Below are 24,326 nucleotides of genomic sequence, written 5' to 3' on the forward strand. Positions count from 1 at the left end.
TTCTTCTTTTCCTTGAGTGATGTGTAAATATTCAGTTGCGGCCTCCTTTTTCCTTGTGTTGTCTAACGTGAGTACCAATGTGTATCAATGGCGTTTTCTTCTTTTTGTTTAGCCCATAGTTCAATATCTTTTTCTTTTTTTTTTTTTGGGAATTAGAAAAATGCAAGATAAACTTTTCCCCAAATTTCCACTTTATCGTGTGCTGTGCTGATGGTCATGACTTCATTTTGCATGTTGGTATCGATGTGTATGTAAAACTTGACTGCTGCAGATGATGGAGAGGAGACAGTGTGAGTCGAGTAGGTGAACCTGTCTGTCACGTCTTTCTGCTTTTCTAGGTCGTTGATCATTCGAGATACTCTTGTTTTCTTTTGATAGGCCCCGTACAGTGGAGGACACGAGTGAACGCTATGAGCAGGTTGGGTGGTATCTCATGCTATAGTAGGCAGAATGATTACACAAGACAGGAGTCACGAGTGAAGGTGTCTAAAGCATTGCTTGTCTTCGGAACAGTGCAGCATAAGGTAAATATCAGGAACCGGGCTATCTTGGTGACTCAACGATTGGAGTATCTGTTGAACTCAATTGCGGTGGTAGAGCCATCTCTATGCCTTAGCAATGCATCTTTGTACGTAGTCCTGGTCGAAGATACATAAAATTGCTCTTGAGACAAATGGACCATTGAGTGGTTGTGTGCTTGATCTTTTTAAAGACGGACAGCAGAAATTCGATTTCTAAATGGTAGATGCACAACTTTCTGTTACATCGCTGGGTGTTTCTATGAATGTGTCGCATGGCTTGAGGGTTGTCACAACCGGAGTATTTGAAGAACAAAATTGGTATTCGGAAAGCAGGATTTATGAGCGCCGGAGAAGATATACAAAGAGGAAGAAGGACGTGGGCGTGTGAGCTGATTGCATTGTAGCGTGTCTAGTGCAAGTTTCTCTCGACCTGTGTTGTTGTATGTCAGCCCTCTCCCTCTTTTGACTTGCAGCATGCCGGATCTGTCTTGAGTACATACTCTCCATCCATTGCTGTATTCGAAGCCAGCGGGGGCAATGGGGCGGTCGCTCTGTCCTCTGAGCCAGCCTGTCAGGCGACGGTCGCGGTCCATCACTGCGGAAGGGAAGTCGGGTCAGCGTTTCTGAGTCGTTGGGATATCGCATTCGACGGGATTGCGCACTTTGTCTGTCCCACTGGTCGATGGAGTGTCTGGCGCGCTTGCCGCCGTTCTGAATGTTTCTGATCTTTGAGAGACCGGCACCGGTGATACCGAAGAACTGCGCGTGCATATGTTAGTGGTGGGATTGACGGCGTGAGGGAAGATGAGATGGCGGCGTACGGCAAGACAGATGCCATAAGGCAATAGAGCTTCAAATGGAACACCCATGGCTGTGTGTTGTGTTGTGTGATATGGTCCTTCTGACACCCTCGTCGTCGATTGACCCAGCGGGATTGATGACCAGCTACGTCTTGGCGCTGGAGTCGTGAGTAGAGCCGGATTTCAAGCGCAAAACAGGCAACTATGCGGTAGGGGAAGCTGCGACTTCTCCACATGCTTTGGGGCCAGAGCACAACACGAAGCCTGAGGGGGCTGAACAAGAGGCTCCAGTAATCCAACATCAATTCGACAAGACGATCTGCCGCTCTGAGCTCATTGTTTCCGTTGTCGCCCTATCTCGAACTGTCAAAGCAGTCGCTCGTTGTGTCTGCTAGAGTCCCTATCGGCCGCCTACCTTGTCGCCGCGTCGACCTCAGCCTACGTCCAAGCTTCAGCACACCCACTGCACGTTACCCACCACCTTGACGAATACCGCGTTTCTACGTGTTCTTTACCTCTGGACGTCTCCTCAACCTATTAGGCTACTCGTACCAGCTTTCCGAGCTTCCCTGCTGCCGCCGGGCCGGCTTGCGACCAGTTTGCTTGCTTGGGCGCCAAGGCTTCAACAGCACGTCTCCCTGTGACCTCTCCATGCGCTCTACAAACAGGATCTAGACGTGTCTGGCTCTACAGGACTGTAGCTCGAATTGCGACTCATAACACTCTCACACCTTTGCATACTTGCGCCGTAGTCGAAGCACCACCTACAGCACCATGCGCAGCAGTAGTATTGACGCAGAGGGCGAGGAAGATGATCTCGACATGCCCGAAACTCAGTCGCCTAGCCTTCAAAACGATCTTCCCGAAGATCAGGACGATGACGAAGACGAAGAAGATGATGACGAGGAAGACGAAGATGCAGATGCAGATGCAGATCAGGACGATGACGAGAGCGAGATTGTCGGTGCTGTAAAGAGAGCCCCTACAAGGAGTAGATCTTCAAGAGCCAGGAAAAGTCGCGACATTGAAAGCAGCGAGGACGACGATTCTGCATCCGACGGCGACAATGATTCCGACTCGTCTGACGAATCTGCTGCCACTCAAGCGCCCTGGGAAAAGGAGAGCGATACTGCTCAAGAACAGGACCAAGACATTGTGACAGACTCGACTTGCGTGTATGTGGCCATATTGATTGCTTTTCGAAAGAGTGCTGATTTTGACTTGGCAGATATTGCGGACAAGACGAAGAAAATGATCCGAGCGACGAGTATGAAGAATATCTCGAATGCGGTCATTGCGGGGATCATGGTAAGTTTTTGTATCATCGTGTTTAGTGTCAAGCTTTGCCAGGGTCCTTGAAGCTGACTTGATGCGTGCAGCTCACAAGCAGTGCGCCAGAAACGCTAACTCGCTTAGCTCGGATCAAGGTACGTCGGTTTTTGTGACTTGCATATCAGTTCATGCTCCTGCTAACAACAATTCTAGACAAGAATCCTCAGACCTGGCTATGTCATGATTGTGTACATAATGGTTTCCTTTCTGTCGACAGGTCGACCATTAATGATGGCTCTCAACGTCGATCGTCTGTTCCCAAGTTAGCCCGAGATCTCCTGCCTGCTGCTCGTGGCGGCATCAAACCAAACTCGCATTCAGTCTTCAACAATCTCATACTGGACGATGATCCGATGGATGGTTCTCGCTCGCTTAGGAAACGTAAGAATTCTTCCGTCGAGCTGGACGACCCAACACCAAGGGCGGCATCACGGAAAAGGAGACGATCAACTGCATCTGGCAGTCAAACCAACATCAATGTCACGCCAAGAGACGCAGTGAAGGAGCAGTCGACAACACGGCAAAGTATTGGTTCAGCGGAAAGTGAAAAGTCCTCCAAAACGCGTCGCCTTCGGAAACAGCCTCAGTCAAGCACAAACGCAAGGATCATTTCCATCGAAACACACGAGGACAACCCTAAAACTCTTGTTATCGCCATCCCCATCAGCGCCGCTGCTCTCGAAGGCATTGAGCGCAACGCCCAAAGAAAGGCTCGAAGGCGCGAAAGAGACAGAGCGCGACGAGCACTAATGGGCAGTCGCAAGAAGAAGAGTGGCGCGCAGAGCGATGTTTACGAAGCAATCGAAGCTACTTCCTCACACTACCCTGCCGTCGCCACAACTCTTTACGACAATCCTTACTACCCCTTTCCTGACCGAGAATTGGACACCGTGCAGGGCAAGCCTTTTGGTGGCATCCTCACTGATGCCGAAGCTGACACAACCAAAACGTTTCCTCAGCAAGCTGATCGTGATCTTTTCGAGGAGTCTCGCCGCCAGGCCGAAGAAGCCAGAAAGGCCGAACAAGCTGCCAACCCTATCGAATTACCTTCAAGATCCAAGTCATCCGGCGGACTTCCTACTAAGATTAAGTACATCCACTTTGGCGGCTGGGAGATTGAGACACTGCATGCCGCGCCTTATCCTGAGGAATACAATCGCAACCCTATCCTGTGTATTTGCGAGTTCTGTCTCAAGTATATGAGCTCGTCTTATGTCGCTTTCAGACACAAACTCAAATGCCCACACAAACATCCCCCTGGCGATGAGATCTATCGCGACGATATCATTGATGCCGACGGTAACAAGAAAAGCATCTCCTTCTTCGAGGTTGACGGTCGCCGCAGTCCACTTTACTGTCAAAATCTTTGTCTTTTGGCCAAGTTGTTTCTTGGTTCAAAGACCCTGTATTATGATGTCGAGCCTTTTCTCTTCTATGTCATGACGGAAAACGATGAATACGGTTGCCACTTTGTTGGCTACTTTTCGAAGGAGAAGCGAGATTGGACGCCACCTACTGATCCTCGTGCTTCTATCGAGATCGGTTCTGATCCACTAACAAATGGTCTTCAAGCCAAGGCAGGTGCCAACGCTAATGACCCGCCAGGCAACAATGTCTCGTGTATCCTGGTGTTCCCAGTCCATCAGCGTCACGGATTTGGTCGTACTCTGATCGAGTTCTCCTACCTATTGACTCGAGTGGAAGGTAGAACGGGCTCTCCTGAAAAGCCACTCTCCGACTTGGGTCTTGTCTCCTACCGCTCTTACTGGCGTGGTGTCATGTGCAGATTACTGCTCGGGTACAAAGAGGCACCTCGAGGCTCGCATGACATCTCGTTCTCGAGCATGGCTCGTGCTACAGGCATGACTGTCGACGATGTCATCTCTTCACTGGAAGCGCTTCGTGCTATTGTCAAGGATCCCGTCACCAACAAATATGCCCTTCGTTGCGACTGGGCGTACATGGCAGAATACCTCGACAAGCACGACAAGAAACGTCACATCAAGATCGATCCTGCAAAACTCATCTGGACACCGTATGTGATGGGTAAGCCTACAAGCTATTTCCCAGTCGGTGAAGAAGCCAATGGTCCTATCCAAACCAAGGCTCGTCGCGATGAGCCTGAGGATTTGCAGACCGCACAACCTGAAGAAGGCGTTCAGCAAGCTCAAGTCAATGGAACCTCTACACCTGATCCGGACGCAACGAATGGCGACAACCTCTCGCCCAAGGCTACTCGCAAGGCTCCCCCATCGACATTGACGCCTCAGCCCTCCATCACCCAGGGCTCTCCTCCTCGCCGCTCGCCTCGCAAATCGCAATCTCAATCACAGCCCGAGCAGGCCAACGGCGCAACACAAGATGACCCAACCTCGCAAAACGATACTTCGGACACTTCATCGGTCAGACGTGGGTCCGCATACACAGAAGACAGCATCCCCGCCTCGCGATTCGAAATCTTCCCACCCATTCCCGGCCAGGTCACGAAGCGCAGACCTGGTCGTCCCATGGGCAGCCGCACTCGCTCTAAACTCACCCCATCTATCAATAGACACGCCGACAGCATAGCAGAAAGCTCTCCTCACCCAACAGCTACACCCCGCGGCCGACCCACCAACGCCGCCCGTCGTGCCCGCAGCAAACTCGACGAAATGGAAGTTGCGCCCTCAGCCGAAGAAGACGAGATTCAACGCCAGATCTCTTCTGAACACGAGCGCGCATTAGAAGATATCGTCTCCACCAACAACGGCGCAGCATTCACGCGGCCGAAATTTATGGGTAAGATTGAGGTGCCTGAACATGCTGTTGAAGATGACGAGGAAGACGAAGATGCTGAAGGTGAAGATGTGGAGATGGAAGAAGGAGTGGGGACTGGATATGACGGCGTAGGAGGTGCAGCTCTGCCTATAGAAAGAGAGGACGAATATGTTCCTGGCAACGATGGCGATGAAGAGGATGAGGAAGATGTTGATGCTGATGGGGATAGCGATGATGAGATGCCGGACGCTTAGTTTTGGTCTTGAGTATTCTTGCTCGCTTGCATCACCCACCAACCTTTGTTGTTGCTTTTTTTGCTTTCTCGGTTTCTGGAAATCTCTACTGTTACGGGACACAAAATAGGGCGTTTTCTGAGGAATTATTAACGGACGATACCATTGGGCGCATTCTTTTTCTTCTATCCCTTTTTTACTCATGTACTTTTATTGCAATGCTCGATACCAGGAGTTGCTTCTTTTTTTCGCGATTGAACTTTAGACTTTTCTCTTCTCTTCACTTCCCTTTCTTGCTTGTGTTGCGACTGCCCTGTGTGCATTCCCTCTTTGACGGTGGGGAAACTGGAAAAGACATTGCTTTTTGAAAAGGGCAGGCGCACGACACTTCGATTGTGCCTTACCAACGCCTTGCTTTTGTTTTTTTCGTCTTGTTGCGTATGTATGCCTCTACCTGCCGCAATGATCAAAAACAGAATCTTGCTTCCCAATTCGTGTTTTTTAAGAACAAAAATTTGTGTGTTTTTTGTTGCATGATGTACAGGTTTGCTTGGAATCCATGTTTTCAAAAAAGTCTGTTAAAGAAAGACAAGAAAAAAAAAGAAAAAAAAGAAAAGACAAGAAAAGGGTAAAAAAAGAGAAAAAAGAAAAAAAAAAAAAAAGAGGTTTCTCTCTCCCTGAGCTTCTCTCATTCAAATCTTGCTTGTAGGCTTTTTGTAGTAGAGTTCTTTGTTTTGAGTACAGCACATTTGCTCAGGGCTTGGGTCACTGCTCAGAAACGTGTCGAAGAGGAAGTTGTAAGTATATGTTTTGGTTTGGTGGACTCCAAAGTTCATCAAAGGAATATATTTTTTCCTTCGATCTGGAGCCGTCAAAGGAAATTGGTCGATACAACAAAGATTAGAATATTTGCAGGTCTTGACGAATGTGCTATGGGAGTATTGGCAAAGCTTTTTTTCTTTTTTTTTTCGGGACGAGGAGAGGAGGTGTTTGGGATTTGCTTACTCTCTACCTGCTGTACAGTATTATCAAGCTCCTTTCGATTGACAGTGATCATGAGGATATAACCTGACCCACTTCAAATCATTGCTGGAGCTCGAGACACCCTCATCCAAACGGAGTAGCTACGCGGCATTGCGTGTGGAAGAACTACATCAGGGGCACGGATGGGCAAAAAAAGAAAAGAGGCTACAAGCCTTGAGTCTACACGGGACTGCAGAAGCGCCATAGATGTGGCTATACCTTCTTTGTACCCAAATTTTCTTGCTTCCTACGGTATGATATGATTGAGCGAACACTCTCTTTGTACGCGGCAAAGGGGAAGACGATCTGGCGCCGCTGGAGTCCGAGACACCGAGTCATTCAAATCGAGTAACCTCACGACATTGAGTGTGTGACTGCCACATTACATATGGGGCCTGGTAAGAGACACAACAGACCCAGAACTGCTTGCCGCCGCGACCACAAGTTCCTGAGATCCTGAAGGAATTGGTTGTAGAAGCACCGTAGATATGGTTTTTCCATTCATCTTACCTTCTTTGTACCATGATCTTACCACATCATCACTGATGGCTTCAACATTGATTGTGTGCATTGACTGAGTTCTTAATAGTGGCAGAGGGGGTATGTTCGGCCAGTCTTCATGACGCGTCTGTTCGGATAGATTGAATCTTCATCTTCGGTGAGCTTGTCAGTGCTGGAGGAGGAGGAGGAGGAGGAGGAGACGGCGAGTCGGGCAATCTTTTGGGCTTGCTGTGACGAGCTCGTCATCGAGAACGGAGGCTGAACGATAAGGTACAGGGATACGAAGGATTTCGCGCGTGTTTTTTGGGAATCTGTAGCCGGATCTCTGCGTGCATGAGTATCGGGAGTAGGGAGATGCAGCGACAACAGGGGAGAAAAGGGTCTGTTTATCGAAGGTCTGGAAGCAGCGGGTAAGCTCATCACGCAGACGAGTAACGTTGGTGTTGTCAGGCAGATTCGTTCGGTGGTGGAAGAAGAGTCTGATGCTCGACCACTGGCCGGTAGTGTAGCTGTGGACTTCAAGACGACGAGAGCAACGAGGCAGAGAGATCTCTGGTCGAATGGATTCATGCAGCCACCGAAAGGTACTTGCGATCGGCGTGAGTGAAGAATTGGCGTGCTGCATCGAGACCGTCAGACGAAGCTCGACCGTGCAAAAGACGACTTCGACTTCATGGAGGTTCTGAGGAACATCTCATACTCCCACCGAGAGTATTGATGGAGAGAGATGAGTGAAGAAATTGCGATGGAGGCACCTCCCCCCTGACAGCCAGCGATCAAACGTCTGAACCAAAGATTGAAAGTGACAGGCGCCACCTTCGACTTGATTGGCTTCCACGTAGCGACGAACCAAATACTGCTGCTCTCACGCCCTTGTACATCTGAGCACCCAGCAGGTGAACAGACTTACACCATACTACTCCACACATCAATTCATAAACCAAGGATTTGTATCACTGTCTCACGTCATGAAGCTTTCCGGAGCCCCAGCATGAAATTCCGGGAATCTGGAGAGTACGCGTTCGGATTCATATGCCTGAGGCTTCTGCCTGGTCACCTATCAGACCTAAGGCCGAAGTTGCTGTTCATCTGAACACGAGTCTTGTCTCCCCGAACCCATTGGGCAGGACTGGATGGACCTGCCTACTGTAGAATAAAGCGGTCGGCGTCATTGCGGGCGCCAAACATCGTATGGCCAATATCACATCCATGCCAGTAGAACATCAGTCAGGTCTCCCCGCCGGGAAGATCTACTTCCGTCATGTTTGACAAAGGAGACTAAAAGGGACTATGGACGTACGTTCCCAGTGACCACGACTCGCAAGCAGATCCTATCGTGTACATCTTACGCAACACGACCTCCAGAGTGCGTGCAATTCCGTGGTACAGCAAGCACGTCGGTGTAGATCTTAATGAACATGTTCGTCACTCGACCGCGCCGAACTGTAGCGTATCGACTAAAGGTCGGTCAGAGGGGTCGCCTATGTACTCCAGGCGTGCTTTGGAGCTCTCCCGCTCTCAGCCGTCTGTATGCGTGGTCCTGAAGATCTGTGCGAGAAACCTTCAAGTGAAGAGCGTGTTGCAAGATGCTGGGATACCGCAGTGGATGGAGCGGTCTATCGGGTGAGTACAATCAATCTTGTTGTGTGCAAGGTCTTGGTCGGGCGTTGTTCGTGCCCACATCCCCAATCGCCAACGTTCAATACTCCCATCTCTTTCCCTTGTGACCTATGTCTGATTCAGAAGTCTCACTGCTTGCATATTCGCCTTGGTCGTTGGTCTCCACTGATCGGAGTATGATTCAACGACTCGAGCTCCGTCTGCTGTGGTGATGTTCATTGGCACTGTTGCCGCGGTTGCCTAATCATTGTAGATCCAACATTGTTGATTCGCTGATCATTCACAGATAGCCGCGCAAGATCGAATAATTCCAGTTGATTGGAACCGGACCGTAAATCAATAAGTAGTCTGTCGGCCAATTATACCATAAAAAGCGTATGATTAATGGAGGAGATTGGTGGTGATGGGAGGACCCCTCTGTTACGTACGTAGGAAGTTTAGATAGGACGGAAGATCCGGGGCAGAAAAGGGGAGATGTTATGCTGCCGTCATCCTATAATCCAGAAATTGGACTCCAACATCAATTGTCCGGTTGTCGTTGTGCGAAGGTTGGCCGATCCGGGCTCGGCCGACATCGCGGCTAAATCGCATGGCAAGACAAATGCTCGAAATCTGCAGTCCTAAGCGCGCGTCTGATCAAAAAGGGCCAGACAGTAACGGCGCTGCCTGATGCGAAAAGGGCAAGGAAAACGGTCTCGGTCGAGGCGGAATGCCCGAGAACGCCACGACGAACGCCTCGTAGAGCCCGAAGCCAACAGACGGTATGTCTGTTTTCTCCCACGCTTTGCCCTTTGGGGGAAAAGGTCTGCCCTCAAAAGTGCGCTTCCGAAGCAAGATAGTCACGAGTCAATATGGTATGACTCTGTGTGAACGGCGTTCGAAGCTGATGTGTAGAAGGTAGAAGTCAAGGGCGATAGAATTCGACTATTTTCTGCAGGCCTACGGCTTCGTACAGACCCGAACGCGATGTCTCGTGCCGACGCCAGCCGGGCAGGGAGATAACAACATACTCCACACATCGTTTGTTCATCATTCTGGCTCGGCTTCGTTCGTAGCTATGTCGGCATTCACGTCTTTGAACGGGCGTAAGGGCTGGGTGTTGGCCAGACGTTTTGCTCTGGGAGCCATGGCGGCGTCGAGGGACTGCCAAATCCAGCCACGAAGTCAGAATGAAGGCTCAGGAGCATGCGGTTGAGTCGATGCCAATAACAACCATTCCTGTGGTCAGCAAGATAGATGCTCGTCGCATTCTTGCCTCGCGCCTAGAGCAAAGCTTACGTACTGGCTTTGTTGGTGTACGGAAGACCGTGCTGAATTGGGCGCTGTCGCGGTACGGGCCAGCTCATGAAGCTTTGCCGGGATGTGCTCCGAATGATGTCGAGGTGGGAAGTTTGGATCAAGGTATTTGAGATAGGCCATCAGGGCGTGTCATCAGCCCTAGTTGGACAATTATGATAGACCTTACGTGCTTACGGTGAGGTTGGTGCAGAATGTGTTGGGATATTCAAATGTTTTTGCCACAGTGCTGCGATGGCAACTGCAATTCATCATCATGAGGTGGCAAGAGCGAGGCACAAGCTCAGGGTAAGAACCATGAATGTTGCGTTGGAGATGTATGAACCAAAAATCACAGCTGTTGTCTTATTCAGACGAGGGGTATATGGATATAGTACTCGGGAAAACAGTGCAAATCAAGAACGAACAAGCGAAAAAAATATACAAGATACAGGAAAAGGGTAATCAACATTAATAAAAAGACAAGGAATCCAGCCATGTGATGTCCTGTGCAAACCCATCGGCATTCATACAATAAAAGCAAAAAATTCCAAAGATCAAAGGACCAAATCCAGCCGATGGGTACCCCGCCCCCAAGGTGCCTTCCAGGACTCCTCGCTAGGAATGATCAGTGGTGTAAAATCAAAAACAGGTGCAGGGCGTGGCCTAGCATTGGGTATATAGTGATGAAGTTGTTGTGGTATATGTATGCGGGATTGCGTTTGAGATCGTTTTGTGTTCGTGTTTGTAGTGTTCTTGCTCGCGGATGCTTCAGCAGAAGACAGGTGTGCCCATGTATCCAGCCCAGTCCGTCTTGTCTTGCAACATGATTGGATCATGATCGTGGTTCTTCGTCCTTATCTGAATCCAGTAGAATCTTCGTGATCGTGTTTGTTGTATTCATAGGAGAGTCTTGTTGTACGTGATTTGCCGGCCGTTACGTTGTGTGTTTATACTTCTAGTACTGCCTGGACTGGTCCGGTGCCTGCGTAGTGGGGTATGTCACTCCTCCTGACGTCTGGTAAGGATTGCCTAGATCTGCTTGGTACTGCTGCTGCTGCTGTGTTGAAGCATAGGGCTGTCCAGGCTGCTGCGGGCGAATGGCCAAGCTTGAGTGCGATTGCGGCATGTAAGGACTAGGTTGCTGCGTGTTGCGCATCTCGATAGGGTTGCCTAAAGTCTGGTGTCGGCCAATCTCATGAGCCGGATTGCTCGAAGGTTGCTGCAGGAGTGTCTGAGTAGGGAGAGGTTGGTAGGCTGGCTGTCGGAAGGGTTGGTACTCAAACTGCTGGTTCTCTGGAAGGGCACCGTATGGCTGTTGTTGCATAGAATAAGCGGGAGCTGCTTGGATCATGCCCGATCTTGTGGATGATGCAGGACTTGCGGCAGAGTGCGTCTGTGTGTGCTGTCTAGCCATAGCCACAGGGTCGTGCTCGGTGCTGTAGCTAGACGGTCCTGGCAAGCTGCCGCTGGATGGAATGTACATGGCGGCACCTGAACCTTGGAATGGTGTGCTTGGGCTTGTCTGCGAATGTTGTGCCATGGAGAGGTACGAATCGGTGCTTCTTCGCGAGAAAGCAGGGCCGGATTCTGGTCCTAGTGGCGGTGCAGGCTGCAAACCATAACCTGCAGCTCCTGGACTTGGAGCAATACCCTGCGCGACATCAATACCACCCTTTAGAAACCTCGCTGACGCAGAGGCGGCGCTGTGTGGAGTGTGAAATACCTGGGTATGCGACCAGCCAGGAGGTGCTGTAGGCGTTCGGGAGCCGAAAGATGTTTGCGGCGATTGAAGCAAGGCTTGTTGCTGGAGGCCATAGGGGCCAGGGGGCATGTTCTGCGAAGCTGTTCGAGGGTCGTACGCAAGAGGGGCCCGTTCTGTCATCGAGTAGCCTTGTGGTGGAGCGTGGTCATTGGAGCGATGGCGTTTATTCGGGTCATCGTCGTAGCCGAAGAGAGAAGATCCTGCCTGAGTGTTGGTTCTAGGAGAGTAGGGAAGCGTACGCTTAGAGCTGTGGATGACTGTTAGCGCTGAAATTCCGCTGTATAGTCGCCTTCGTCATACCCAGCTACATTGCGATTCTCTTTGCGCAAGCGCAGTCGCACACCCTGGTCCGAGAATGTCCTGGACAAGTGTGTAGACTCAACAAGGCCCCGCCACTGTTTCTGCTGCACCACATCGAAGGGCTCGGACGTGATGGACTTGAGGAATACGACCTCTCCAGTGTCCCTGCTTGCTGTCAACACTTGTCTAGCGTACTGTTTTGCACTACTCACTTTCTAAGCTCAAACAGACTGAAGTTGAGCCTGTGTCTTCCCAGCACGCGGATCGAGATGTCTCCAAATACGAAGAACCCACCATCTGAGGTCGCAAGAACGATTAGTAACTGGGACAAAAGCATCTGCATCGCAAGTACTTACCTTCATTGTTGATGTCCTTGAGTCTGTGGAGAGAGGAGACGCTCTGGCCAGTGATCTCCTGACCGGCAGCGACTTGTGATGGGGAATTGTCGCTCGAACTAGACTGCTGCTCCACTTGAAGAGTGCATTGCATGAACAGGTATGGACTCTGTAAGAACTGTCTGCGCAGGGGTGTCAGCTCTGCACGAATGCGTCATGCCGCTATCTATACGTACTTTCCGGGGTCCGCATTGGATGTCACTCTCAGCTCGATGATCGGAGGAGGGTCCACTGGTTTTCTATCTGTTCACGGCACCGCAATCAGCAGCCATACTTGGAGTAGTTTGCGAACAGGGGTGGATGCATACTTTTCTCTTTGCCCGCCTGGGTCACGAGGGCTTCATTTGGTTGTTGGCGAACCACGAGCTCATAATCGCCGCTGTGGGACAACATGGTTAGTTTTGTCTGTCGAACCGTGGTAAAACAGATGTATCGCTGTTTTGGGGCTTGGCGCGAGAGTTGGCAGCCTTACCTATCCAGCGCTCGATTGCTGGAGGGTGGTTGCTCTGGCTGAAGATGATATGGATAGTTCATCAGAATCCAGCATGTGAGGTGCTCTCCAACCAAACTGCACTCTCAAGTCGACCTAGCAGGACTTCGTGCTGCGATCCTGCCTGGACTGATGAGAAAGATCGGGAGCTTCCGGTTGAATATTGGTAAGATGAAAGAACCAGTCTCTCGGGTTCCAGTCGAGCAGAGTTGGGGATCCTGACACCAGAGTCGTAGGATGGGACGCGTCTGGCGGGAGTGTCGCGTTTAATTGAATGTGATTCTGACGTATGAAATTTGGACAGGCAGAAATGGATCCTGTCGGGCATCAAGCGCGTGGCGCGGGGAGATGAAAACTTCGTAAAGCTCGCGGAGAAGAACTGTCTCAGAAGTGGTGATTGCGGCTCAGAAGTTTCCATGCGCAGCGACAACAGGGATACAAGATGTTGTGGTCGTCTGTCGTGGTGGTTGGAAGTCCGTAAACGTTAGAATGGCGAAGGTCGCATCCAGCCAGTCGAAGAAACGGTTCGCGTGATCCTTCCTCGCAGCAGGAGTATGCAGCGTCGAATTGGTAGAAGCTATCAGACGTTCAAGAGCGGGTCGGCAACCTTATGGAAGGCTTGCGAGTGACGATGTCAGGACCGCAGAACAAAACCCTGACAGACAGCAAATTGTTAACCACACGTCTTCTCGATCGACGGCGAGATGGTTGCGGGTGGCCTATGGGTGAGGGCTGTAACCGGGACGAGCCAGCGGAACAGATCCGTGGGAGCGTGGTAGTAAAAGCGTGGTTAAATGGCCTGTGCAAAGGACAAGCTGAGTCGAGTCCTGCGGTACAGAGGGCACCAAAGCTTCAGACTGTTGTGTATGTGGGTAAGGGAGTTTGGTTAATGTGGCCTATGCAAGGCGTGGTTCACACGCGCGCGGGAGGGGCAGCGGCCGTCGCGGGCAGATGCAAATTGGAAGCGGCGCCGAGGAGCGGTGCTTGTCGGTGGTAGGCTACTAGCAACTGGCCAAAAAATGAAAAAAGGGCTGAGAAAAAGGGCGGATGCCGAATGGTATTTCTCGTGCTGCGCTACAGTGAGGCCTTGAATCGACTGGTAGCTTCAGCACAAAAGGGCACTAACCGTGGGTGATGTTTGGAAAAGTACCGGCCCTGGGCGCTGGTCGACGATCTGACTGGTTCAAAGTTGCAGTGTTCCCGCGAACGATGTCTTTTTCGCTCGATTCGCTACCAAAGATTCAAAATCCCGAGTCCTTGCAAGCGTCTCGGGAAGGCTTCAGTGCACCCATATAATAACCCCCAAATGCCGAGTCGAACACGGTCACCGGATGTCTTTGAGAACTGACAAAACCTACTGTCTCAGACCTGAGACTAGGGAGAATTCATTCGGAATCAACGTCTTGCCTTATGACTGTGTGGCGGCGATGTTCCAGATGGAAATAACGGTTTTTCGTCAGCCTTAAACACAAAAAAACGATGGTCGGACCTGGAGTTTGGCTGGTGGTTGGTGAAATGAGAAGGGGAGATTGCGATCATTTCACCCGATCAAGCAACAACAGCAGCTTCAAGCCGTCGTGGCATGTTCCTTCAGAAAACGACCCCCCATAAGGAAGCGCAACCAAGCAAGTCCCCAACGCAGCACGCAGCTCAGCGCAATGCAGCACTGCATTACACCGCGCAGCACCCCTCAGTTGCTGCTCCTCCCTCACATGCAAGCATAAAGAGAAGGGCGCCTCGCGCGGCGCTGACCCTGTTCCTCTCCTTGTCGCATCTACTGCTGTTGCTGCTGCTTCCCTTTCGTACAGCTATATCGCATGTACAATTATCATCAGGGCTTGCCTAGGTAATCATCATCAATTAATCGCGTTCTCGGAAATCTCGCCGGGACGCGCGGGAGCTGCTGCTGTCAACGTGGGACGGCGATATGGATTCTTCCTGTCCCGCCGCCCGTGTTCCGTCACAGCACCATGGCTTACCATAATGATATCAGGATTCAGCAGCAGCCAGCTCCAACCTGCCAAGGTGCGGCGCCATCACGTCTGTGTGTCATGCAAGACATGGCCGTTTTGCACCGCGCTGTCCGGTCTCTGCATCCTGACCTGTCAACAGACTCACGACCTGCCTTTGCGCGCTCGGTCTTTCTGTCTCACTGCTTCGCTCATACCTCGTCGCAGCTGAATCAAATGTCGCCTGCTAGACAAAACATGCGGCGACCCTTTTGTGCATCTAAGCGACTCTCGCCATCGCCGTCCATCGGAAGGTTGTGCATCAGGGCCCTTGAAGATAGCGCCGTCCCCTGTCAAAGGACGTCGACATACTGAACACAAAGCGCCACGTTTCCTCGCGGACACGCGCAGTCGCGTGGCATCCTGGCTTACAACCTGCAGGTCTACTGCAGCTCACAAGCCAGGGATTTTTCATGGTTCCTATTCGTCTCGGGTTTCGCAAAGAAAATCAACGGTCAGAGACATTTTGCACTCAAATCTCCACGTGCTTTGACACCAAAATAATTCCGAACTGTGCCTGACGTGCATCCAACCTGTCATTGTGATGGAAGAGGAGTCTTGCGTATTTTTTCGCTATCTACAGCATGTCTTCCGAAACATTTAATTATATCGACAGATGCACGCGTTAATCGCGTCAAAATGGATAAGCCGAGTCGCATCATCATCAGGATTTGCTAAATTTGTAGGTTTATCCCACCGGGTAGCGCTAGAGTCTAACCCGGACAGGGCCTGCATACATACTTAAGCGACTGTCAGGATCTTGAGAGCCTTGTGTCTGTGTTATTTATCACTCTCGCTATCACCACTCATGCATGAACATCACATAAGAAACATGCAGTGTGCTCACCGACAGCTAATCGCTATTTCAAGCATGTATGCATATGTCCTCGGCTTTTCTTACTAGACAGGTTAACGCAACGCTGTTCTAGAGACACGACTGTTGGAAGCGAGGCCGGTTTGGGATCTTTCTCCACAGATACGCATCCTACGTTGATGCTTTTACAACGAGTCAGGACAACAATGTACTTGACTCCGGATTTCAGCTGTGCGGACTCGTCACATCCGCAGTTCATGCAGTATGCAGGGCAATATTTCATATTGCTTGATAGGCGCTCACTCAGCCGTCGACTCGATTGCTAATGGCAATGCACATAACATTTCGTTATACAATGAGCTGCTCCTTGCCTTCCATGGGCAATTAGCAAGATGACACGGATGCACACCACTCATATTCCCGTGTGCCAATTTGCGCCATCTAGATCCGGAAGCATCAACACTTTGTTTCAACTGGGGCCTCCCTCTATGTCTGTAATCTTCCTCTTGCGTACTGCTCCGGCTTACCGCTAGGCGCACATCTCATTGTGCCTAGAACGCTGATCTCGATCAGCACACAAGAAGATGCTGGAAAAGCTTGAAGCAACACTACACGTACACGGTACACAAAGCACGCGGAAGATGCCCGATGGACGACCTGTTAAGCTCAGAAAGTATTGCTGCGCTCTTTGACGGCATTACTCTGAGTCATCAAATCGCCGAGCCTGGCACATCCCACGCGTAAAGGAGGGATGGAAGGTTCTGAATGAAGCGCGTGCAGTGCGTACCTCTCGCGAGATACATGCTTATTTTGTGCAACTCTCGGTCGCCGGATGTATCTGACCGTCGGCCGGCAGGGCGAGCTCTTCATGCGCTCTCGTGTTCGGGAGCTTCACCTATCCTTCCATGCTAGTTAGCACAGCCCTGTAGATGTCTCGAACACTATTCAGCTGCGACTTTGCGCAAAGCAGAATAAATGTCCATGGCTGTTGAATCGACTATGGCGACACTCTTCGGCAGCAGAACCTTAAACGCGCGCCGCGCTGCCGAAGCTGATTGGCGGCGTACGTTTGAGCGAGCCTCGGTGCGTGGTCATGCTGGTGCTGTGGAGAACTTCTGACGTGGAGTCCAACGTTTGCACATTTTCCTTCGTGCTCGCTGTTTTTGCGATTATCCACCAGACAAGCGCCGCCATATGTCTCATTATTTGATATTCTGCGACAAGTCTACGTTGTCGATCCGGTACGGCGTGTCTCTGATCTTTCTCTTCTACGACAATAGTCGCCGACTATGAAGCCCGAACCGTTTTCTGGAAGGAAAGAACGGATCATTACTCGTAATCCCTTCGGCTTTGGAACCAAGACGTAGGACCCTCATGTCTTGAATCCATCGCTGCGAGAAGCGCTTCTTCGATAGGAAGGAGGCGTCTTGAGTTAACACTACAATATCAGCTCCAAGGACCGATTAGGATGTGCTTGTCATCGATCATTTCTCTTTATGGAGGCGCTTCCCTTCATTCGTCTCCATACACGTGGCATCCGAATTCCGAGATCAGCCAGCCTCTTGCGCAAAAGTCATCATATGACATGCTAAGCCTCGCTATCATGGGGGCTTGCGCGTGAAGTTGCACAGCATGCAATTGACTTTATGAGCATGCCATAATATATCTGACACGAAAACCCTAGCCAACCTACCAGAACCGTCTTGTGCGACTGATATGTCTTTGTCCTATCGTGCCGTGCCGGCGACGTCACGTACCAATGAACTGCACAAAGCGTGTACGAGTAGCTTCCGGGTGCAACAATGGAATGGGACCTCGGCCCGTCCGAACAGGCAAACCGTGAGGCTTCAAGTCTCAGACATGAATCAAGAGTCGTTGCGATAGTGGGAGTCATTTTATCCAGTGTTCAGCGTCACTCCAAGCTCTGAACACGATTCGAAGTTCCAAGATCGAGCCATGTTGACTAGTGCCACCGACTTGGCGTGCAGCCACCTTCATCAGCCAGCAGCCAGCTTGAAGTCTCGTTTACGGGTCTGGGCTAGGCAGAAACCACCAAAGTGCCATCTCAAATTATGCGCCGCTGCGTTTGATGAGAAGGAAGCTCTTGTTGTGAATAATCTTAGCAGTGGTCAGCTGAGCAAGCCTTTCCGTACTGACATGAGTAATGACCCCTGCTGAGACCTGAGTGCTGTCAGGGTCCTCTGATAGCTCCATACCGTACGGGTGTGCGCGTCACAAACCGTCTTCACCCATGGTTCTGACTTGCTTCTTGTGTTGAACTTTGTCATAGACACGACGTTTCCAGGACTTGGGCTCAAGCCACAAGGTTTACGTACATGAAGGACAAGACTCTTTCCGGACCACGGACTTGCTTGCGAAAGTGCGCGGAGTCCTGTCTTTCAGCCAGTGGTCTTATCTCGAGGGCTTTGTATGTCTCTACAGCTCAACTCACAAGCCCTAGCACTCGGTAAGGCACAAAGTACTCACTTCCACCAAACGAAGACGAAGTTTGGTTCAAGGAGATTAGCACACAGATCGGAAACGGCCTGATCGCGGGAAATTAAAGGGACGCAACTGGTCGTCACCATGATCACGACAGCTTTTGATTCAGATCTTTCCACAACGCAAACGAAGAAAACTGCCATCTGAACCCCGCGGCTCGGCCAGATAACCATCCACATGTTCCATGCCGGCATCATCCACTATCGTCGTCTCAAAGTTAGACCATATCGCCGCCACAATTCCCTTCATCTCCAAGACTGCCAGATTGCTTCCGACACACATTCTTCCGCCAGAACCGAAGGCCCAAAACCATCGTGCTTTCTCGCCACCACCATCCACACCACCTTTCTCATCGAGCCAGCGCTCGGGGCGCCAGCAGCCTGGCTCGGAGAATACTTCGGGGTTTCGATGGAGTGAGTGCGCTGCTGAGACAACTCGTACACCGGCTGGAATGCCGTGGACTTCGGCACCTGACGGGCCCAATGTGGTGTTTGCTGGTGTCACTCGAGGCTGTCCTCCAGGGATTGCAGCGTGTAAGCGCAGGGTTTCCATCACTACTGCGTGGAGCAATGGAAGGTCATCAATGTCCTTCAGGGATGGCAAAGATGTGGCAGACTCCTTGGTCGTCGTAGGGCAATTCAGATGCAGCGAAAGCAGCTCCTTTCGCAGCGCTGATTGTATTGCGGCGTTGCAAGGACGACTAAGCTCCCAAGCCAGGTAGGTCAATGTGATTCCAGATGTGTCAAACCCAGCCGCAAGATGGTCCAGCATCTCAGAAGCTAGGTCTAGCCTCTGCTCTTGGCTGAGCTGGTTGTCTCGGTTCTCTGTGCTCTTTTGCTGCTTCTTGAGCATGCCTCTCAATTGACCATACACAGTGGGGTAGTACCGAGCAGATTCTGTAGCTTTTCCGGACAGTATCGCGGCTTCCGCGGCATCGCACCACTCCAAGCATTGATCCTCGATAGCCACGCTCTTCCGACCCACCCAGTCCGGAATCAACCATTGACCGAACCCGAGTTTTGAGAAGAGTTGGAAGACATTAGGCATCTCCTGGATCCAGAACAGGTATGGCTGGCGACTCTTGTAGTCATGGAGCCATTTCGCGCCAACCTCGGGGTCGTCTGTGAAGTTGCTTCCTTGCTCAAGACCAAAGATGTACGCGGTCACGACATCCAGAGTCACGGCAGAAAAGAGCTCGTAGGCTTCCAAGACACCTTCGGGAGCAGCGGAGATCCTGCGAAGCATGCGATGGCACAAGATTGTGTCGCAAATCTCGCGAACTGCCGGCGAGGCTTGTAGTGACGATTTGGCGTAGACATTGCTGATCATGCGCTTGCGTGCGGAGTGGACGTCTCTCTTCTCCATGGAGAACATGTTGTGTACTCCTCCATATGCTGAGAAGGCGTTTGAGTACCACCCGCCCTTCTCGAATCCTCCGGTGTACACCTTGCAGAGACCTTGTTAGCGAATGTTGGGATATATGACAACGGTCATCGCGAAGACGCAAGAGTATGGGTCGAACAACCGCACCAGAGTTGAGAATCCGCTTCATTGAGGACTGTGTCGGCCATCGAAAGACAGAGTGTCCTTGAACATGCTCGCCGCATCCCTTGAGCAGGGAGCAGTTGCTTCAAGAGCTTCTTTGATAACGCGCCTCATCTTCGAAAGCTTCGCGTATTGTGACAAGCGCATCTTGCGGACCCTACGTGCGCGTATTGTTCCAGGTCACGCCCTACCTTATCTGTCAACAGCCTTGATGGTCAACCGTGCTACGACGCTCGAATGAAGGGAAACTCAACTCTGCGCAACCTTCACAGCCCTACGTCAAGCTCATACATATTGGCAACAACATGACTCACCGTTCTAATGCCTCCATTGACACAGTTCACGCTTATCTCATTGGGACCAAGACGAATCAAAGGGCCAAGTCGTTCATGTGCAGCAAGCACAGTTGCGTTCTCCCTGCCGCACCATCGTGCCCATAAAATCCATGCAGAACTCAACGATGAGGTTGGATGAGCTGCTGGTATCTTGGACAAAGGAGAAATGAAAATAGGCCCGATGATGAAACGGTATACAACAACAGAGAAAGCATACAAGATGGCTGCTCCCAGCACAGCAGGGATCAGCATCCTGGTAAGTACAGACAATGGAGATGTTGATGGATGAGTGAGGAAAGGAGAAATCGAGTCGAAACAGCTCGCTCCGGAGGATGGCGGGGTCGATCAACGAATCAGAACGTCCCGAAGACCTTATGACTGTCTTTATTCTCTCCCAGAGATCCGACCAGTCACACAGATACACAGTCATTTCTGGGCCAAAGATTCATTCGTTGTGCGACTTTTCACCAATCAGTGACCTCTCCATTGGGATTGTGCTTGATGTACAACAATTTCTGTCACAGATGACTCAAATGTTCCATATGTTGAAATGGTGCTCTCGCCAAGAGATAAGATGATTGGTGCCTTCCAGAATTATATATCATTACGTCAGTCCAATGCGATTTCCTGAAGAAGCACAACATCATGAATCTCGAAAACCAGCATCTCAGCGTGCGACTCAAAGACCGGAGGATGTCCACGACTACACTGGCAGATCTGCCAGTCGAGCTTTTGAATCAAGTCGTCTCACACTGCCCAGCCACTTCGGTGGGACACCTGTCAAGGACATCCACATCCTTACACGAGTTTGCGGAAAAGGAAGGCTGGCGAACATTTACGCAGACTCATTTCCCGAATCTGGGACCATCGTCGTATTGGCGGGATGCTGCGCGCTCTTTGACGACCCTGTCGCGCAACTGGCAACGCCGGGCATTTCTTGCAACATATCTTACACCTTCAGGCGATGCCACTGCACTGCCCGCTGGACAAGCTATCAAGAAATGGAGGCGGCCGGCTGGTCAGACTATGGGTTTTCAGCCTGCAGTCGATAGTTATGAACAGTTCACCGGCAGCCGTTGGGTAGACCGACGACAAGTCGTTGCATGGAGTGCAGGCGCAGAGCTTGTGGTGCGTGTGAAGGTGAGAGACGCATCAACAGAAGAGGCATATCGAAATGCAACACCACAAGAAAGATTGGACAAGTTCGAAAACAATGGCACGCGAGTGCGGTGGTGGACTTACAAGCCACTGAGCAGCGTTGAAGGGCGCGACGACATCACCAGTGTACGGATACTCAAGCGAAACGACCAGCCATCGCGCAGCAGTATCGACAGCAGCGAACAGATCATCATCGGAACTGCCAACGGAGATCTACAGCTTGTAGAAGTGCCGCCTGTAGAGGACAGCAGTGTCATCAAGACTTATTATGTCACGAATGGCGTTTCGGTGCGATCAGCATCATTGTCGACAGATGTTGAAGCTACTCAGGACCAACCTCAGCATTTGGCGGCTAACCTATCAGATTCGCGGATTGCTCTGTATCAAGTAGACCCCGCTCAGTTCAAGATTGCGCCAGTCAGCGAGATCAATGCCATGCCACAGCGCCATAAGGGTTGTCGCATCTGGTCAACAAAGTTCCTAGACTCAAGCCGCCTGGCTGTCGGCTTAGGGCCATCCGTGGAACCTATCAACATCTTCGAGATACGTCCCGAGGGTATTGTCGAGGAACATATGAGAAAGATAGGTCTGACTGGGAGTGCGGATGAGTTGGACCAGGTCAAAGCCTCCTCGATATATCCAATCGAGCCTTTGCTGGACAGCAATGGAGGCAGAAACGGGAATTTGTTCCTCAGCGGTGGCTACGATGGCATTGTGAGACTGCACGATATGCGTTCACCATCGCCCTTCACTGCTATCTACCATGATCCTACAGATGACGCCGCCATCTACTCTCTTCTTTCTCGAGGCAGAGATCGTGTTGTAGCTGGTGCTTCACGTCACGGGTTGCTCAAGGTGTTTGATCTTCGAATATCAGGAGGCAGCGTGTACGATTATGCTGGAGTATCGGACACAAACGACTCATCCACTGGAGACTGGAACATCTTCATCAACCCTCGCGATAGATACGTCAACTCGGCTTGGAGAGGACCAAACAGCTGGATGCGCCGAAGTGCCGAAGGTTCTGTCTACAACCTGTCATCGCCATCACCAACCTCCCCATTCATCTTTGCAGGAGTGGAGAACGCCGTTGTTGAGTTCAACTTCTCCTCCGTGCTCGACAAGCACCCAGATCCAATCTTTCTCGGCAGCTCCGTCGGGAAGAAGGATAGACGGGACAGTGTTTCTTCTTATCTCCAGCACAAGCAAGATATCCTCAATCTGGCCATGTATTCCCAGGGCACAGACGGCTCGAGAGAAGCCATGAAATTACGTACTCAACGCAGTGTTGAGGAGACGCTCGGTCAGGATATCAATCCTGCTGGCCTAGATGAGCGTTGGAAGGAGAACCAATAGAACGGTATACGAGTCAGGGCAGAATCACGAATACCAACAACACGGCTCGGTCGCCACTACTAGAAATGGACTTTGCATTTAAGCCTCGGTTCAGGGTGTGTACGACGAAAACGAGGATGCATGCCTAGATACAGCAGCCTTTTGCTCCCGCCGAGGTTCTGTGTTCGAGTATGACTCCTGCACCCTCTCATCCGACCATCTCCATCCATCCATCCCTGCCTCCCCTGGTCGATCATTATGCAATTACTCTTCTGGTGGGTGTGCACCCATGTACCTTGTACCAATCGGCAGGTAGAAAGAAGGTTGAGCGATCTCAAAAGCTTATGCGGGGATCGACAATGTACATCAATGACTCGGGCAAAGGCCTATCTAGATGTAACTTGTCTACATCTCGAATCAATGACTGTTGTTATATCGTATGCCGATGTTTTCCAATGAATGTCTAGACAGCATGCCGCGAACCCTACTGCTGCTGCACAAGCCTACGTGCTAGCGGTGAGATGGTCAGATACTGCAGCTAATATGCATCCCAACGACCCCGTCCCATGAACTATGTCTACCGACAAAACTATTCTACCAAGCACCATCATTCAAGTATGACTTTAATCGACAGATACCTCAGGTGAAGTATCTATGTTTGTCATACCTTATCTCTCTTGCAAATCAGATGAGATCTTCTTGGCCCCTTATTACGTCTTCAATGCTAGTCAACCAAGATTTATCTTGTCATGAAGGGAACGATGCGCTTCCTCCCGTGACTATAGGCCAGATCACTGCTAAAGGCTTGCGTGGTGTTGTGAAATGGTGCATCACTTGGTTGGCTTTTTGGTGCATGGGCGTGTAATGCAGGCATAACGTATGTCCTTACGACGAGTGGATGTTCTATGTGTCAGGCTGGATAGATCTAAGTGACTTACTGACGACTGTCTCTATTGTCATTGTCGAGCTATTGCCTTGCTTGCCAAATGATTGTTTCCTCTGATGGCTGTGACGTGCCTGGTCAGCTGCTGCATACAAAGAGCTCGAGTTCCGATTACGACACCGATATTTGTCAAATTTCCTGTTGATTCCTAGGCTTTCGTATGTGACTTTGATCAGTTCTGATGTTTACGCATCATATCATGTCCATGAGAAGCGGCCTGAAGACAGGGTCACAGATTCAGCTTCCCTCTCGCTCTCCTTCTTAGCATGAAATAGTTCAATTCCGGGATTCTGATGATTACGCCTTCAGAAATATGTATCTTGATCCAATTTCCTGCTTTCAGCATACAGAAAATGAGGTTTGAGCTTGGTTGTTGTTTTTGTCCGTCAGCATCGAGAGGCGTCTGGGAGACAGGGTGCTACCCCTAGCAAGTATGGCTGAAACATATCTTGCGATGAGACAACGACATCCATCTCGTCTGGTCTGTGACCAAGCTATGGACGTTTTCAGTGTACAGTACTATGACACATCTGGGTCTTAAGTTGATCTACTGGCTGTTGCGATCGTAATGAATAGATCTATTAGTTTAATCGTTTACGTTCCGAATGGCCACTGGAAACTTATGACAATGACCCAGCTTTCTCAATTACAGCATAAATACCACAAACAAGCA

General features: G+C 50.7%; 6 protein-coding genes across 6 annotated transcripts; 3 read left to right on the forward strand and 3 right to left on the reverse strand.

Annotated features, from left to right (window-relative positions):
• Positions 1-930: 930 nt before the first annotated feature.
• Positions 931-1,390, reverse strand: M437DRAFT_79054 (uncharacterized protein; the record flags this gene model as incomplete). The annotated part of the gene is made up of 4 exons (XM_041027095.1): positions 931-951; positions 1,022-1,116; positions 1,184-1,280; positions 1,343-1,390. 4 exons carry the CDS (start codon positions 1,388-1,390, stop codon positions 931-933), a joined length of 261 nt encoding a protein of 86 aa, XP_040875365.1.
• Positions 1,391-2,095: 705 nt separating this feature from the next.
• On the forward strand, positions 2,096-5,664 carry M437DRAFT_59423 (uncharacterized protein; the record flags this gene model as incomplete). The annotated part of the gene is made up of 4 exons (XM_041023576.1): positions 2,096-2,496; positions 2,550-2,629; positions 2,701-2,756; positions 2,812-5,664. 4 exons carry the CDS (start codon positions 2,096-2,098, stop codon positions 5,662-5,664), a joined length of 3,390 nt encoding a protein of 1,129 aa, XP_040875366.1.
• A 3,507-nt stretch (positions 5,665-9,171) lies between these two features.
• Positions 9,172-9,982, forward strand: M437DRAFT_70026 (uncharacterized protein; the record flags this gene model as incomplete). Its single annotated transcript, XM_041025393.1, has 3 exons — positions 9,172-9,211; positions 9,406-9,548; positions 9,725-9,982. The coding sequence occupies 3 exons, from the start codon at positions 9,172-9,174 to the stop codon at positions 9,980-9,982; spliced, it is 441 nt and encodes a 146-aa protein (XP_040875367.1).
• Positions 9,983-12,138: 2,156 nt separating this feature from the next.
• Positions 12,139-12,538, reverse strand: M437DRAFT_18317 (uncharacterized protein; the record flags this gene model as incomplete). Its single annotated transcript, XM_041018950.1, has 3 exons — positions 12,139-12,292; positions 12,340-12,424; positions 12,484-12,538. Coding segments are annotated over 3 exons (294 nt in total), but the record flags the coding sequence as incomplete, so codon positions are not given.
• Positions 12,539-18,442: 5,904 nt separating this feature from the next.
• On the reverse strand, positions 18,443-20,469 carry M437DRAFT_59605 (cytochrome P450; the record flags this gene model as incomplete). Its single annotated transcript, XM_041023606.1, has 2 exons — positions 18,443-19,783; positions 20,197-20,469. 2 exons carry the CDS (start codon positions 20,467-20,469, stop codon positions 18,443-18,445), a joined length of 1,614 nt encoding a protein of 537 aa, XP_040875369.1.
• Positions 20,470-20,910: 441 nt separating this feature from the next.
• Positions 20,911-22,731, forward strand: M437DRAFT_59532 (uncharacterized protein; the record flags this gene model as incomplete). The annotated part of the gene is made up of 2 exons (XM_041023596.1): positions 20,911-21,349; positions 21,407-22,731. 2 exons carry the CDS (start codon positions 20,911-20,913, stop codon positions 22,729-22,731), a joined length of 1,764 nt encoding a protein of 587 aa, XP_040875370.1.
• Positions 22,732-24,326: the final 1,595 nt, after the last annotated feature.

This window comes from Aureobasidium melanogenum (assembly GCF_000721775.1).
Source record: "Aureobasidium melanogenum CBS 110374 unplaced genomic scaffold scaffold_33, whole genome shotgun sequence".
Taxonomy (NCBI): domain Eukaryota; kingdom Fungi; phylum Ascomycota; class Dothideomycetes; order Dothideales; family Saccotheciaceae; genus Aureobasidium; species Aureobasidium melanogenum.